Here is an 18,848-nt window from a genome sequence, read left to right as displayed (position 1 = left end):
TTGCTGTCTGTATGTTACATTAGAGGACGTTTGAAGAAGTAACACTACTTGTTACTTGTGGTTTAATTTCAACTGTTTGATTACAATGAAATCTCTCTTTACAGGCTGATGAACCCTTAGCAGATTATTCAGCGATAGATGATGTTTACCAAGGTAAGATTAGAATTCCAGTGATATTACTGAAAATGTTTTATACATTGATTTGTATCCTGTAACTCAGTCTGACAAATGGGTTGCTTTACAGTGTGTTTGCCTGAGGAGGGATTTAAAGGTAAGATTATGCATTTGATAACTGTATCATGTTTTAGTTGAAAATAACGGGTCTGTTCTTCCCAAGTGTAAATTCTGTCATTATTCACTCACCCTTATACCAATAGAAAAAAACGTTTTGCAGTATGAAGCCCTACAACATAATGTTCAGATTCATTCCTTGCAATAGCAGTGGATAATGTCAGTGTGTTTTGTCCCAGGGAAGTGGCCAAACAGTTGACTCTAAAAGAGCATTACCGTCACCCCAATGAGGGGTATTTTGGTGTTTACACAATCTGCCTGACCATGGATAAACAGCAAAATAAACTCCTAAAAGATAAAGCGGCAAACAGGTGATAAGGGGGCCAAGCATCTCAGAGTTGCGATGGGAATTGATTGGAATGTTGTTACATCAGACTTGGCCAATTTTGTGAGGACAAAATGTGTGACCTGTGATAAATATTTCATTAGGGCTGTAACGATATACGTTTCGTAACCGAAATCGCGACAATCATATCCACGATACTGTGTCGCGGTGTGAAAAGGCAGAATCGCGACACACCCTTTCTAGTGTTTCACGCAGTGCTTTGCAGCTTATGCGGCCGCAAAAGCAACCCTCTTCTCCCGCTTTACTTATCGGTAGACTACGTTGTCCAAAAACAAATAAATAAATAAATAAATAATTTCATACCTCTCCTTGCTTTCATTGTAGACTATGTGTGCAACTTTACCAAACAGTATAGAAGTAATATCCCTCTCCTTGCCCCGCTCTCTCTCGCGCTCTCTCCCTCTCACTCTCCCTCCCTCTCCTGCTCAATGAACACTCGCAACTTAAATAAAACATTCACAATCGTGAAAGCAAGGACGCATAGAAGACGACTAGCTAAATTACTATTAAATCCGCTTAGCATCATTAGCATGCTGCACATATTTGTTTAAAACTCTTGCATTGAAGTTGACTGATCATCTCAATACCAACGTTTCCCAAAAGGGCCTGTCCCAAGGAGAACAAGTATTACCTTGAAACTTAAACACACATGGGGAAACTGAACAGTCCAATCAGTAGACTATGATGGGCTAAGCTAGCCAACTATGCTACTTTTGTTTATGTCCAGGCTGAATTAAAGAGGTACAGTTAGTAATAAAAAATAGTAGGCCTAGGCTATAGGCTAATCTGCATAGTGTGCTGTCATAAATATCAGTCATTCAGAAAAATATTTTTATATCAGGATATAAAATAATAGATATATTGTAATCCTCTGGTGTTCTAAGGGAGGCTATTAAAATGTTATTTAATAAAATGTCTAGCCCCCATAAAAAAAAAGAGATTAGTTTGGAACCGTGGGTCAAAAATCGTGATACACCAACCTCACAATTCGGTTTGTATCGTTACAGCCCTATATTTCATGTTTTCAATAAGATCCAATATGATAGAAATTGACGAAATTGGCTTGGTCCAAGAATTCTAACGGAGAACAAGGGCCAAAGCTCTAAGTGGCTAGTGGAGTAACTGTGGAGTTATTTAATTATTTAAAAGAGGGTTGCCAGTTCGAACTCTGACCAGTAGGAACAGCTGAAGTGACCTTGAGCAAGGCACCTAACCCCTCACTGCTCCCCGAGCGCATCTGTTGATGCAGGCAACTCACTGCGTCGGGATTAGTGTGTGCTTCACCTCACTGTGTGTTCACTGTGTGCTGAGTGTGTTTCACTAATTCACGGATTGGAATAAATGCAGACCAAATTTCCCTCACGGGATCAAAAGAGTATATATACTTATACTTACTTATACAGACTCCCATGGTGGAAGAAAGATGGATAATATAGCGGCAAGCAGCAATGAAGTCAGAGTTGCCATGGCAGCTCGATGCTACGTCAGACACATGGCACTAACAGCAAATTTCATGTCAAACAACATTAGATTTGATTAGATACAGATATTAGGATTAGTTTAGCGGCTTCACCACCCATTTCAATTAGATGTGATGGTGAAATCCTTTTGAAACTAACAAAATCTGATTGATAACTTGTGTGAGGTTAAGTCTGATCCAAAGTTTGTGAAGAACAACCGGAAAAAACTTTTGAGTTTTCACCAAAATTCAATATATTTTTCGAAATCCATTTTCCTCTGCCATGCCTCCACGCATTTCTCTGTTCTCTTGATTGACAAATCGTCACTGGCTGTGATTGACCTGGGTAGGCCTCCATAGCATATAGCACTTGATACTTCCTGTCTCGGGCATCGCTGAATGTTTGCTGGTGATTCTCCTTCAAGTAATGAGACTAGGCTACTCTGTCATTGAACTAGTTTTTCTATGTCATTAGGTAAAATAGATGTTCAAAAGCACTGCAAACACTAATGATAGACATAACGCGTGAGCTAACGGGATAGTTACCTAGAAGGAACTCTTAAGATGTAAAGGTTTGCCATTAGATTGTCTAGCTTATTTCGGAAATGTACTTAAACCCAACAGTATGGGTTCCATAGCCTTGGTAGGTTAGCAACACAAACTTGAGAGGTGCAAGTCAGCAAATCAACTTGACATCGCTACTCACTACTTATCACAACAGCTGTAGGTTAAAAGCTGCATGTGTGTGAGGAGAAAAGACACCTTGGTTTTGATATTATTTGTCCTAGATTTTGGTATAGTTTACAGTGATGAGTTCTAAACCCATCCCCAGTTATAAAACGTAGTGAACTGTGGCTAACTGCATCAAGTGATTTCAGTGTGGAAGCATATACTGTACACAATGGTGTCTATCTATACAAAATATCAGAAAATGGTTTTTGCATTAGGCTTATAGCCTAAGACTACCAAATTAATTAAACAAGAAAACTGCATGTGTCTTTCTTTCCTCCGATTGGAATTTATGAAATTACTGTGGAAAGGGAAAATTTTTTGGTTTTACTCATTTTGAGTAGGCCTAAACTGTTCACCAAAGGCCATCATTTCTGGCCCCATCTTGATAAAAAAAAGTAGGCTCTGATTTAGCCTAGTCTACTGTATGACTTCAACGAGGTGATCTTTAGTATCGTTCTGTAGCTTACAGGAGTGTTTCCCAAACCTTTTTTCTGGGGACCCACTTTTTAAAAATGACAGACTATCGCGACTACAGGCCGAGGCCACAGGTTCCAGTGTTTCCCACAGAATTGTATTCAATTTGTTGTGGTAGCTGACTTGGACAAGGGGGGTATTAAGATCGTCTTGGTATAGGTCTAATTGAGTGCCTGTCACTTTAAGATGTTCGTGAGGGAACCCTTGCAATTGTAACACAGTTAAAAGGCTGCTGATGTGTGGATGCAATTCATAACGTTTTCTACATAGTTTAAATAAAGGTTCGTACTTGTCCTTGGGACAAGCACTTTTGAAATTTGGAAAACACTTTTCCATTTTCATCGGGATTTTGCAAACATTCAGTGTCAGAGTCAATAAAATGAGCCCTTCAACGAAATTGACAAGCAGCTGTAAGTAGGCTAATCATGCTAAATTCGACATCCAGACAGTATTCTAACGTTAGCTTTGAGATACTGCTTGATTGCATAACTTAACTTAGTTTAGTCTCTTCAATGTAGCCTACTGTGTTACAATTGCAAATACTTGTCTATGTTATTGTCTTTCATGTTCTGTATGTGTCTTTCATGTTCTGTATGTTCCTGTGTATGTATGTTTTGTCTTGTGTATTGTCTTGTATTTTTAACTGGTGCACAGCACCTGGAGCAAGAAGAGCTGTGCACAGGGATTTTGACCTTTGTAGCTGTGTCTGTGTTTACGATTAGAAATGTCAAACAAATTTCGCCTACGTAGAACTCGATTGTACAGTTTGCATAGCCTACTGTTTTGTTCTTCTCCATAGTTTGATATACCAAAAATCCGAAGTACTTCCTCATCGAACTCCTCAAGTTATTAGGGCCTATCACTCGTCTCTCTCATGTCGCACAGGTTGATCACGTTGTCCTCCATTTTTTGGCAAAACACGAGCAGCACAGTAGCTGATTGAAACAGCTGTTTCCGGTGCGTAAAATTGGTGGGAATTTTCTTTTTAGCTTTCGCAATTCTTTTATATTCTTATATTTTTGTTTGTGAATTTTGTTACATCTATCCTTTTTGTTTAATTTGTTTAAAATTAATAGTGTACATATTTGGTTAAAATCGATTCCCTATTTTAGTTTTCGAAACTTGTGTTGTATGGTCCAATCGATTGTGCAATTGATTTTCGAACGTAAAGTGACAGCCCTAGTCCACAGTGTCGCTCATTTCTGTGACGTCAATTCAGACACGCTATTAGCTCCCCACATTGGAGATAAGGCAGAGGGAGTAGAGATGCATACAAACTGTTTCATGGCCATGAATGGATTGTTTTCATGAAAAAACTCAACAACTAAAATAAGGTAGTAGTGGCGTTTAATCAATGACTGGAGTGTATCTTTTAGGTAAATGTCCTTTCCTCCAAAACATTTAATACAGGCCAAGTGGATAAGGACAGAATCAACATTTTGGGACGAACCATCTCTATTTAGATTTACATTAGGACTACGTTTGGGTAATTCCACTTACTGAACATTAGTTATTTTTCCCTTTTGTTTGATTGTTTGTTTGTTTCAGGCACAGGGCTCCTGGGACACTGAAAAAAAAACATCAGATTCTGGATTCATGTTCATGTCTTGATAAAAATTAGAATATTTCCAAGATTGGATGATAGGGTAATTTCTAAGATGGGAATTTCGATTTTATGTTTTTTATTATTTTTCATCATTGTCATTGAACTTTGACTGTAATGCCAGTTCTACAGATGTGTCTTTCATTGAGTGAACAGAGAAATTTGTTTTGCTTTTGTAAGACTAAAGTTGTTTTGCAAAGACATGCAATTGTCTCCTTGAGTGATATGTGAAATCTGACAATAGCAATCCCTATCTTTTCACTTGAAGGAAAGGGTTTTGTGGGGAAATTACATGTTGTCTTCTAATTATCTTCTTAAGGTGACACATATGTTCTCTCCATCTTGATGAGTGAGATATGTTGAAGCATCCATGAGAAACTTAAATAATGAAAATGACCTTTCCTTGTATGCCTAAGATTCACCAGTGTATGGATGTGGGAGTTACATGCACTATGAGTAAGAACTTGAATGGTGTTAAAAGTGTTTTTGAAACAATTTACCTGCAATCTTGAACAGAGTGCAGAAGTTGGTGTGTAGCTTTCTTTATGATCTTTCTTATAAGCAATAAAATTATTCTTCCCTAAAAAATGTCCTGTTTTTTGAGCATTGTACGTTTTCACTAGACAGACTGCTTCTCAAATCACAGTTAAGATTGAGAGTGGGTCTAGAAAGGCTTCATTGACCTATGACTTCCAGGGACGTAACCAGCAGTGAAATTAAACTTAAATTGGTACATTCATCATCATCATCATCAACAACCAGTTTTTATTCAGGGAGAAATTGATTGAGCATCAAGCTCTTTTACAGCAGTGCCCCGAGTTTACAGAACATACAACAACAATAATCAAAATAACAAAACAAGAACAATGAAAAGATATAATATAAATAATAATAATAATATAAAAGGTTTATTATTCACCCCTTGCAAGTGACGTCACGTTTTGTTCGCGCCACAGCAAAATAGCCTAGTGGACGGCAAGAACAAGAATCAAATCAATGGGTTGTAATGGGACATATCGCACAGCTAGGAGATTATAGTGAGATTTAACCGTAATAATGCCCTTCCACGACTGTTGGCTTATTGTTTGGAATACAACAACATCCCATGTTCTTGCATAGATATATTTTGGTTTGTTTTCTTTTGTTTTGGGGAGTATTTCAACCACAATTGCATGCTTATCTCCTCAGTGTATGAAGCACAGCAGCGGGTTGTTATAGCAACCATAGACTCTGAACAGGACTGGCAGATAGCACTTAGGCAAAGTCTTTGGCAAGATCTGAATGTAAACAGATAATACCGTTCAAGTTTTTTTTTTTTATTTCCTATTTCTTTCAATTCTTTAACTTAAGACATGTAAGAAGTAAGTTTATTAAGCTGGGCAACATTACAAACTGACGAAGTTACATTAGCCCTAGCACTATGAGCCACGATAAACGTTAGCTAGAGTAGCTAGCTTCTGAGTGTGGCAGCTAGTTATTATTTCATGTTCTGATATGACATTCTTAACGTTTTGACTATGTTACAACTGATAAAAGCAAGACAAATAAAGTAACCAAATCGCTTTGCAATATTTTAGTCCAGAAATACTTATGGGTGTTCATTTACCTGAAATTAATTGTTAATTATAGTAGCCTAACGTAACGTTATCTCCCCTTGCTGTTACCACCAGTTTTAATAACTTTACATTTGCGATCATGACCCATTTCATCTAACAACACCACTGCAGACCCCAAACAGCAATACATTGAACTACAAAGATGTTATAGTAATGGTGTTCAGTTCATCATAATCTTTATGACATAATGTAATTTGCCGTCCGTCTCCCATCTTTTTGCCGTCCAGCATGGAGCCGTCACGTGACTTAAGTCACGTGTCTGCAAGGGGTGAATAAGTCAAAGCAAGAACATTGTACAACAGCCATATCATCAATCATACCCTTGAATTGGTCTAATTTTCTAATTTTAATAATTCTTGCAATTTGTTCCATGTATTAGATGCAAAAAATGTAAAAGCTAATTTACCAAATTCAGATTTAATTTGAGGAGTTTGAAGAGATATAAATCCCTGTGAACGTGTATTGTGGCAGATTGATTTCATGTTCAGAAGAGAAGTCAGGTAAAAAGGTAACTTTCCCAGGAGGCAGTGCTTTTCCCTCCTATCATAGAGGGAAGACTATCCTAGATTTTGGTTTAGTTTACAGTGATGAGTTCTAAACCCATCCCCAGTTATAAAACGTAGTGAACTGTGGCTAACTGCATCAAGTGATTTCAGTGTGGAAGCATATACTGTACACAATGTCACCATAGTCTAGGACTGACATTATAGTTGCTTAAACTATGGTCATTCTGTTTTCTAAAGAGAAGCAGGACCTAATCTTGTAAAGTGCACCTCATTTAATGTTTACCTTTTTTGTGCGATCAAGCACATGTGTTCTAAATGATAGTTTGTTATGTGGCCAAATGCCCAGATGTTTGTATCAAGAAACTTGCTCAATTTGTGTCCTATTCAGGGAACAAATATTATAGGCATTTTCTCGATCTAGTAAAGATCATAAATTTAGTTTTTGCTTCATTCAGAACCAGTTTAAGAACTTTCAAGGATTTCTGCACACAATCAAATGCACATTGAAGATATGACACTGCTTGCTCTACAGATGGGGCATAGGCATAAAGGATTGTGTCATCTGCATAGAAATGCACTGTACAATTTTCTACTGAAGCACAGATATCATTGATATACAATGTGAATTGCAGTGGCCCCAAAATGTATCCCTGTGGAACACCATTATTTAGTCTCAATGGCTCTGAGGTTGATCCTGTCACATCTACCCACTGTGTTCTAGTCTTGAAAGTATTTAAAGGAAACTTCAAAAATGGTCCGTTTTTCCAGAAGTAACCTGTGATTAACAGTGTCTCAAACCTTTGACAAATCAATAACCAAAGCTGCACAATGTTTCTTACTGTCAACAACAGTAGCTATATCATTTACTACAGCAGTTGCTGCTGTAATTGTGTTGTGGCCAGCTCTGAACCCAAACCCCAAAAAATAAGGACTTAATATAGAATATGATGACAAAAAGGAACAAAGTTGTTCATTTACAAAGGATTCTATTATCTTTGCTAAACATGGGAGCTTGGAGATTGGCCTATAGTTATTCAAATCAGTTGAGTCTCCTCCTTTATGTAAGGGGGTCACTAGGGCTGATTTCCAGACTCCTGGAATAGAATCAGAGCAGAATGTTAAATTAAAAATGTGAGTCAGAGGTTCAGCAATCTTTTCAATCTTTAAGAGATGTGGGTCTAACTGATCTGCACCCAGAGCTTTTCATACACTTGGAATTACACAATCCATAGAGAACCTCAGATTGGTTTACTGGTCTGAATGAGAAGGGAGGGTTATTTGGCCTACTTCAAAATAAAATCCTTTTTTCCTCAGGACAACCTCAAAAAATTGATAAAAGGATTTTAACAACATATTACAAATCTAGTAAAATCTGACCCCAGTAAAGGGGTCATTTTCAAAATGTCATCGAAAATGAGTGCCGGAAGCAAATTTTTGCTATATCTACTGTATATATTTTTGCATTATTCAGCCTAGTTTCTGAATCATATTCACCTTATTCCGTTATGCCCATTTTATACATTTATTTTCTTCCGCCTTGTGCTCAATCTACTATTCTATTAGTCTAATCCAGGGGTCTCAAACTCCCGGCCCGCGACGTATGTCAAAATAATAATGTAGTCTGGCCCTTGAGGGTATTTTTTTAGTTGCGACAAACAACGATACTGATTAAAATAGACGATAGATCCAAGTACGGTGACATCTCATTTGTACTCTCCTCCACTATTTGCTAGACATCCAGAGCTTGATTCAAACAAAATCGCTGCACAAAAATTTCAGGAAATACTTGTATTACAAGCGAGAAACACAAAGACGTGCATTTGTAATGACGCGGAAGCATGCAGGCCATAGTCTTACAAATTGAAGCAGAAATAGGCCTACACCAAATCTTGAAAAACGTTCACGTGTGAAGTCTTAGGTAGGCTATGTTATTCACCTATTCTGATTCTGAAGGAGAATATCCTTTTGGAGATTATGATCGATCGTGTATTGACAGTGATAGTCACGGTGCGTCTGTGAATGGAGGTGCGTCTTTGCGTGTATACGACGGTGTCCAGTAAGCATAGGCTACCATGCTTATTTCGACCCTCTGCCCAACATAGCTTGGAGGTTGCAGTGGTAATCGTGGTGATAATGTCCGTAATGGACGTGGTACAGACAGCAGGGCTAGTAGAAATAGGGCTCTGAAGAACTACAAAGTCACCCGCGATAGGAACTGATTTGACCAGGATACTTTATTGTAGGCCTTGTGGTTATAGGCTAGTAATAGTTTACTATTGTTGGTATACATCTTAGGTGTTTTCCTGTTATGTGGGAAATATGACAAAAAAAGAAAGTAAACCTGCTCAAATATGTTCATCCAGTGTTTACTGAAAGGTGCATAATTTGAGGTGCTTGCCATCCAGTGGCAAATTAGATGGGTAAATTTACCCCCTTCATAAACTTTTGTTTATACTTAAAGATTTTTACATTTACAGTACGACTTTATCTCTGACCACTTTCAAGCCATGGCCTTTTGAAATTTTAATATAGAAATCCAATGGTGTTGCTTTCTTAACCCTGACGCCTAGTTTGCCAGGTTTAAAAAAGTTATGAGAGGAAAATATTTTTATTTGGTGTGAAACACACACATAGGCCTACCTGTTTTTATGCTTTTTTGTTTGTTTTTATCATTTTTATTTATTTTATCATTATTTTATTTATAAGCTAAGGTTGCTAGCACAGGTGTCTAAAAATAGATAGAAACTTGCACTTTCTGTTTATAGTTTTGTGTTTGAAAATTATTTGTATGAAAAGTATTTGAAAAAAACATTGCATTTTAGGAAATAGCCGTTTTTTTGTGTTGTATTATCCTTTAACACTGACGTGGCCCTCCAATCAGATGACATTGGCAGAAGTGGCCCCCAGCTCATTTGAGTTTGAGACCCCTGGTCTAATCTATTAGTCGGCTAGTTCCGGCTAATTAGCCTCAATGGGAAAACACGGCAGAAGAGGATGGAGAGGCTAACTTGGGAGGAAACAAAAAAATGCCATCAGGAGGTCTGATTGTACTTCACCACCCAAGGCTATTCACCTCTACGGAGTGAGTAGATGATATGTGGCTGTGGCCTCCCGTATCGTATGAAGATATATTTTAGAGATGGACTGGCCAATCTCAGCACAGTATGTTAATACATAATTGTCATAATATATTCTTATAAAGTGCCTTCTTTATTTCTACCCAAAACCCAATGCATTAACTGATTATTTAGTGTCCAAAAAGTTAAAACCAAAACACTTACTTCAGGGCCGTATTACAGAAACTTCCGAACTTGCAGATCCTATCTGATCGGTTTGTCAACCATGGTAAGTATGTTTAGCAAGTCATTACAGGACAGTCGCTACTAAGTCAGTGTTCCCCTAACTTCAGATAGGAAAGGTGTATTACAGAAATTAATTAAGTCAACAAAATCCTAAATAAACATTCCTAATTTTGGGATGACCCATAACATATGATGCTAGTCATCTCAATAGAACTCTACTATCTCAATGTATTGCAATGGATATACTGCTCAATGGGAAGTTCAAGGACAAAGCAGAAAAAGATGGTGCCCCCCATGTTTGCTTGCAGAATGAGGTGAATATATCCCACTAAAGTATCAGTCCAATATTTTCCAAGATTTATAGTAATTGACCTCTTGCCTGGGGGTTTGACTGATAGCCAGTCTGACCAGAGGGGCCCATATGATGCCCCTTTACTATGCACAATGGACTATACAGTGCAACCGGAAAGTTTTCAGACCCTTTCAAGTTTTCTACATTTTGTTTTGTTTTTTAGACTCATCTTAAAATGGATACAATTCATTTTTTTCCTCATCCGTCTACACACAATACCCCATCACTCCACAAAAAAGCAGGTGTTTGGAGTATTTTGTAAATTTATAAATAATAAAAGACTGAAATGTTCCGTTTACAAAAGTATTCGGTATTTGTCATGACACTTGCAGTTGAGCTCTGGTGCATCCTACTTCTATCAATGGTCCTTGAGATGCTTCTACAACATGATTGGAGGGCCACCTGTGCCTAAATCAGGGGGTCAGGATTTGAAGGGTTAGCTTCAGCCACTTAGCATGGCATTTGGCCGCCGACATTTTTGAAAACATGGCGTTACATGGTTGCAACTTCCGGCACCAGTTTTTACATCGTTGTTTGTCGCTACCAATTTGCTGATTGGTAGATGACGGCTAATGCACGAGTTTGGTGTTGGGCACGAGCGTCCTCGCGCATCCATCTTGGTTTGCATTTCTTGAAGACGACAAATAAAACAACTAACTACTTGGATTAAGCTACCGATTGACTTAATGCCTACATGGTTTTGGCTGTATTACCGGACTTTGTGGTAAATAAAAGAAAAATGTAAATGCCATATTAGGCTTGACAAGGTAACTGACTATGACCATACATTTTAGCAGATGTATAGCAATGACCTATATCCAATTATTAGCCTACTCATTGCGTTGTGTATGAAAACTATTTTAAAACGCACAGGCTGTAGGCTAGTTCCTACCTGCAGTCCATGACAACGCAACGTCTGGATCAAGTAACCTATGTCTCCCCAAGTGACTTAAAACGAAACAAATGTCAATGACTTATTTAGTTTGCTTTCTTGCAACATTGACATGATTAGGCTATACATTTAAATGGCGAGGCTGCCAGTCGAGGCAAAAGCCAGATATCCAACAACAGTTGCAGACTATGCCTGCTCGAACCACAATACCCGAGGGATGTGCGCTTCTATCGGTACATTTAACTTGCGTTGGCTTCATTTCGTCTGCCTGCAAATGTAGCCTAGGTTTAACAAGCTGCAAATTCACACTGTGTGCAGCAAAAATTCCAGCTATCCACAAGTTTCTTACATACCATGTCTACTTAATTAATAGTCATTTTCGTTGGATAGCCTATTGCGTAAGCAACCTGTCCAAATATAGCATTTAGGGATCATTATTTGTGTAGCCTAAAGTGACTCAATATTGATTTGCATTGTTTATTATCACATATTAACATCACATTAAATAACCTATGACTTCAGAGACAGGGCAAACTTCAACCACCATCCCCAACCAATTAAATAAATTTGCGCTTATAACGAGGTGACGTTCCTGAACAACTTCTTTTCCTCTGAGGGAATGTCCAATCTTCATCAACGACATAGTATACCGTTGTACCTTACGTTGTCTCCGTTTGTAATGTGGAATCTAATAGGCTAATTCTAGCTGGTGCCGGAAACGAACACCCATGAAACGCCATTTTCGGATTTAAGATGGCTGCGGTCAATTTCAAACTTTTTTGGCTAAAGTAGCTAGCCTAGCATGGGCCATTGAAATGAATGGGGGCGGGACTTAGTAACTCTCTCCAGTTATATAATACCTCCATGGCCTAAATGAATTCATTGAACATTATTAAGAGCAGCACACATCTTTATATAAGGTCTCAAATTGATGGTGTATGTCAGAGTGAAAACCAAGCCACGGGGTTGAGAGAATTGTCCATAGGCCTGCGAGACGACAGGGTTGTGTGAAGACACAGATCTGGGGAAGGATACAAGAAAATTTCTGCAGCTTTGAAAGTGCCACAGAGCATGGTAGCCTCCATCAGTCTCAAATAGAAAAGTTTGGAACAACAACAGTCTTCCTAGAACTGGCCGCTCAGCCAAACTGACTAATCCGGGATGAAGGGCCTTGGTCAGACAGGTAACCAAGGACCCAATGGTCACTATGAATGAGATCCAGAGTTCCTTTGAGAGGATGAGAGAAGTGTAAAGAAGGACAAACATAGCCCACCTGGTCCCTCCGTCACGAGTCATCTCTAAGGAGGATGCTCCTGAAGACTCTCACCTAAGCGTAAACACGATATGTTAACATCTTTGTTAACATCTTTGCTCCACTACAGTAGGTGTACACGACCTGCAGAAGGATGTTAAGGGGCTAAGGGATACCTATGAGAAAGTAGAAAATGAAACTCTTAAAACTATCCAGGATATAGAGGTTGAGGTCACACAGATTTGGGGAGTGTCACTTGAAAATCACATGGGCATGGATCTTTGATCATGGGGCATTGATAATCTGAAAAAGGTGGTACCCCAATCTGAGGTGGAGATCCATAAAAATAATGGGATTATCCCAACATCTTGGCAAAATGATATAGACGAGTTTCTGGATAGTTTAGGGGGATGGACCAAATATATTATTTTTGGCTTACTAGTTCTTGTGATTGTCGTGATGGTTTGCTCTTTGTTTTACTGTGGTTGCTATTGTACACCAATCATGTGTAACTATTTTTCACAACTTATGAAGAAATCAGTTCAATCTAGTCATATTCTGCTTATTTGGATCTGAATAACTATGATGAAACAATTGTACAATCATTTATATTTTGTGCATTTCCCTGTGGCAGTATTTGATGAATTGTCCAGCCATAAAGGCTGCAAAAGGGGGACTGAGAGAAAGTGGAATAGAGCATTATGTCCAATATTCCAATATGTTCCGCATTAGGCCCAATATTCCAATATGTGGTTTAATGTTCTGCATTTCTCACTAGTGGGTCACTTTGACACTAAAAGTATGATTCTACGTCTACGTCATGACCCTGTCATGGATAATGTTTGCATCAACAGCCATTTGCGTCATTGATTAGGGTAGACTGGATGGGTTCTGAATTTGCCACTGTTACTGTATGATTATCTATCCTTTGCTGATGTGTACTTAAACCCTGTATAATTCTGTGTCATGTCAGAGACACATTCTGGAGTACATTGTGCTTTTTGTGTGCCTCTCTCCTGTATACAGCCAAATTAAACTCTGCATCTTGATTGTACTTCTACAGTATGTGACTGGATCTCGTGACTCACTTTGGTATGCATTAGGCCATCCTTAAAAATATTCTTGTTTGCAGTAACAGCCAAAAAAATTTTAAAAAAATGGGTCGGTAGGTAGGTCAATATTTTTTTTTTCAAGATTTAAAGTAAAGAAAAAAGTACAATTTTGGTCATTGTGATAATGTAGGTTTGTGAAGATGCTGACTACATCTTCCCTGTTTTAGAACACAGTTTTTAATTGAATGCACTTTTGCACATATTCCTGTCTGTGTGTTAGCTGACTGTCTGCAGGTGAAAATAATAATTGTTAATTAAGTTAAGTGGGCCACACCCACAGGTGCTCTTTTAAGAAGGGCCAGTGTGTTGGTGTGGGAGAGTCAGACGGATTGATGTGCAAGTTATCGTGTGTTAAACATTTGGATAAATTAAAGAAAGATCTTTTCTAGAATATCCTGTTTTTATCTTTTTTTTAAAAACAAGATGATGAACATATTTTTCACATTTGGTGGCAGCGGTGGGATTATCCCTCTAGTTGTGTGGAGGGAACCCACTTTTTCATTGATTTGGAACATGAAGGTGTACTGCGGAGAAGGGGACGGCAGGCCGAGGAAGAGACCTGCTGGGAAAAGATCACTGGAGGAGTTGCGCTGCTGTCCTGTTGGGTTGGCCTATGCCTGATGGAAGAATAGCTCGGGGTCTCCTTGATGCTGATGTGAGCCTTGTGGGGAGCTATTGCCAAGCCCAAGAGGGCAGCAGTGACCTGAGGACTTCCTGAATATATCTAGTGGCAGACTGGCCTGTGGCCTTGGGAGTAGGCCGGTGCTCGGATAGCCTGTTATCTGCTGGGATTGCAGAGGGCTGAGCGGTGTGTCGGGCAGTCTGGAGGCCTGGATGAGGAGGTATCGGGGGGCTGTGTACTGTGAAGAGTGCAGTGTTGGGCCAAGAAGGAGTGATCTTGAAAAGACTGGCAGTCACCTGAGATTGTTAAACTGATCTTTTAAAGCACTAATGACTTGCACAATTTATTGTAATTTACTGTTTTTTTTTTTTTTTTTTTTGTCTGCGCTTGAAACTAGGTTTACAAGCTTAAAAGAGGGGGAAGGTAATGTGAAGATGCTGACTACATCTTCCCTGTTTTAGAACACAGTTTTTAATTGAATGCACTTTTGCACATATTCCTGTCTGTGTGTTAGCTGACTAACTGTCTGCAGGTGAAAATAATAATTGTTAATTAAGTTAAGTGGGCCACACCCACAGGTGCTCTTTTAAGAAGGGCCAGTGTGTTGGTGTGGGAGAGTCAGACGGATTGATGTGCAAGTTATCGTGTGTTAAACATTTGGATAAATTAAAGAAAGATCTTTTCTAGAATATCCTGTTTTTATCTTTTTTTTAAAAACAAGATGATGAACATATTTTTCACAAGGTTTTAAACAAATGTGCGTATCGTGACGTGACTGACTGGGTCTTCAACCTGTGCCTTCAGGCGCACCATTGCAAACCTCATTCTGACGCAGGTAATATAGACTGCAGGTTATATAGACCAGCCTTTCTCAAACTTTTTTAACCTGAGACAGTCATGGCAGACTTTGGGGTCATAGGGCCCACCTACCCATACCCAACCCCCATAAATAAATCATTATCACAATTATTATTATTATGCCTATATTGTTGTTATACATGCACACTTCAATGTTTTTAAAGTCCTAACATTGTGAAAACATGCCCATCAGAGGACTGCTTGTAAGATATAATTGGTTTCATTGCTTTTTGCATGGTTGCATGATGCTTGCATGAGAAATACTTCTCAAAACAACAGCAATTATATGGGTGCTATTGTTTTGGGATGTTTCAGTCATGCAAGCATCATACACTGGTAGGCAAATGGAGAAAATGTTTAATGAAATTTAATTTGAATGCCTGAATGTAAGGATTCAGGAAACACAATACCAGCTTTTGTGTTAGGTAAAAGGCCGAGCAGATAGGTGTAAATCACTGATCTATAGATCTTTAACATAAAGACTTAGGCTACAGTAGCTTTTGGCCACGTTATATTCAAATTTAACTATACAATACTCAATGCTATACAGTGTATTATACAGTCTCTGCTCTGTTTCTATGGAAGTTCAATGTCGTTCTATTAAATGTTGTTAAATAATTAAATAGGCTTCCAACAGGTTGAAGCGGAGCTTTGCTACCATACGTTATCGAGTAGTTTCAGATTGTCTCGCGCAGACACGCGAGATGTTTGTGTGAATGAAACGAAGTGTATAGGCCATAGGCGTAAACCAGTGGTGTAGATGACGCCACAAGGTTTAAGTTTACAACCGGCAAATCGGTCGGACTAAAAGGAAAAAAAAAAATATTTGGGTCAGTTCTAAATTGACAGGGTCGGTCGGGTTACGGCAAACAAAATTATTTTTAAGGATGGCCTCATGAAAATGCACTGTTCTGTTATCCGAAGTCGTCTTCTCCTTTTTATTATTATTCTTCTAACCAAAATTTCTGCGTGTAATTCAGCTTCAACCTTTTAACGTAGAAATGTTGTTTAAACTTTGTATCATACAGTAGGTCTTGAAAAGGACACTTAAGCAATGTATTTTTCGTTTTTGTAAATGTTATACTTTTTGAGATATTAACAAAAAACAAGCTTATTTTTCCCCATAGACTTTGTATTGGCACTATGGCATCATAAAGGGCTAATTAAACTGATTTGCACCTGTATCAACTGCCAGGTGCTCAACTAGGCCAACTCTCTCTGTGGGTCTGTTCAAAAACAGAAGACACTACCTGCTGCCTCCCTCCCTACATAGAGAGCTGTCTCACTAGACATTGGATTTAATGCATCTTTTAAAAATGAGTGTATCACTCTAGAATCTTTGGTTAACACTAGTGGGTGAGTCTGCTACAGGATGGGGAGGTAGATCATGGGCCAGTTTTAGACTCCTTTTTAGAATGGTGCAATAAGTCACATTTAATTTTAAATACCAATAAGACCAAAGAAATGTCCATAGATTTTAGACATCCACCGACACTTTTATCAATGGGGAGACTATTCAGGTTGTTACAAACTACAAATACCTTGGCATTGTACTGGCCAATAAGCTTAAATGGGACTCATGGACTCTAAGACACAGCAAAGAATGTACTTTTTAAAGAAACTGCTTGTTTTTAATGTCAATAACAAAATGCTCCTGAAATGCTACTGCTTTTATTGAAAGTGTTTTAACTTGCTCTATTACTTGCTGGTTCGGAAATGCCACTGAGTCTCAGAAAAAGACAATTAGAAAAACAGTTACAACTGCCAGCAAATTACTTGGGATAACACTACCGAGCATGGAACACATTTACAAATACAGACTGGTGAGAAAGGCCAATAACATTGTATGTGACACCCCTGGCATCTCATTTTAAACTACTGCCATCTAAGCGTCGTTTCTGTCCACCCCTCCTGACCAAGAACAGATCCAAATTCTCTTTTATACCACATAAAAGCTATATGCCATAAAAGCTTTAATTCAGTCAAAATAAGCTACTGTATTGCATGATATTCTCAGGGTCCCTGCAATATAAATGGTACTGACAGTAGTTTTGAGAACAGGCCGGGACCCAGTAAGCCCATGACATTCTCTATTCCTGTATTGACAAGAAATAGAACACAAATGCATCGAGCTTATAGGGTAAACCAGTCCAATCTCCTACCCGTACCACATCAACCTCAGATTTCCCCCATGGATCATATTTCCCCAACACTCCTAAATATCAGATCTCTTTCAAACAAATCATTCTTAATTTATGATCTAATTTGCACACACAACCTTGATTTTTTACTTTTAACTGAGACATGGTTAGGTCAAGCAAACAGTGCTGCTACTCTCATCGAATCAGCTCCCCCAAACTTCAGTTTCTTGAGTGCTACCAGAGCAAATAAAAGAGGTGGGGGGATAGCCACAATTTTCAAGACGTCTTTTCAGTGCAATCAGTCGTCATTCGGTGACTTTACTTCATTTGAATATCTGTGTGCATGCATTAAGTCTTCTCCTCAGATTTTATTACTGACTATTTACAGGCCTCCAAAACATTCAGCTAAAGTTTTTCTTGAAGAGCTAGGTGAACTGCTATCAGTTGTTTGCATAGAGTTTGACTGTCTTATTATATCAGGGGATCTAAACTTGCATGTGGATAATCCTGAAAACAATTATGCCAAGGAATTCATTGCACTAATCGATACTTTCTCCCTAACACAGCATGTACAGGGGCCAACACACTCTCTCGGACATACCCTCGGCCTTGTTATCACAAAGGGTCTCGATGTCTCTACAGCTGTTAAAGACCTGGCCTTATCTGATCATTTCTGCGTGTTCTTTGATGTGTCTATGTCCCCACACACTCAAAACACAGCTATGATGGTAAAAAGGAGAATCATAAATGATCAGACAAGTGCTCTCTTTGAGCAAGCACTTTCACTAAAGTCAAGTCAACTGTCAGACTCTGAAGACTTATTTGATCATTTTAATGCAAAAATGGCAAACATTATGGATGACATTGCTCCATTACAATTCAAGAAAGTTAAGGACAAACAGAAAGCACCATGGAGGCAAAATCCAGCAGTTAAACTTCTAAAAAGAGAGTGTAGAGAGTGTGTAAAGAAAATGGCGTAAATACAAACTTCAGATCCACTATGAAATCCATAAAGAGATGCTCCGCACATATAACTCTGAAATATGCAAAGCAAGACAGTCTTTCTTTTCTAACATTATCAATAGAAGTTCAAATAACACTTGTATTCTATTTTCAACTGTTGATAAGTTAACAAATCCCCCCTCACAATTAGCGCCTGAACTTCTCTCAACTAATAAATGCAATGAGTTTTCATCTTTTTTTAAAGGTAAAATTGACAAAACATATCTGCTCAATTACAAATTCAACAACCTGAACTTCCAGCAACAAACAGAGGGAAACTAAACTTGA

The 18,848-nt window shown here is 38.5% G+C and overlaps 1 protein-coding gene across 1 annotated transcript in view; it reads left to right on the top strand.

Annotated features, from left to right (window-relative positions):
• Window positions 1–5,493, top strand: part of usp48 (ubiquitin specific peptidase 48) — a gene marked incomplete in the record, with an annotated part of 222,083 nt that extends 216,590 nt beyond the window's left edge. The window contains 3 exon segments of the mRNA XM_048254240.1: window positions 105–153; window positions 245–271; window positions 4,851–5,493. Of these exon segments, the coding sequence (XP_048110197.1) occupies window positions 105–153; window positions 245–271; window positions 4,851–4,873 (99 nt within the window).
• Between the last annotated feature and the right edge of the window lie 13,355 nt (window positions 5,494–18,848).

The sequence above is a fragment of the Alosa alosa genome, chromosome 10 (genome assembly GCF_017589495.1).
Source record: "Alosa alosa isolate M-15738 ecotype Scorff River chromosome 10, AALO_Geno_1.1, whole genome shotgun sequence".
NCBI classification, from domain to species: Eukaryota; Metazoa; Chordata; class Actinopteri; order Clupeiformes; family Clupeidae; genus Alosa; species Alosa alosa.
This window is presented reverse-complemented; position numbering and strand designations above follow the sequence as displayed.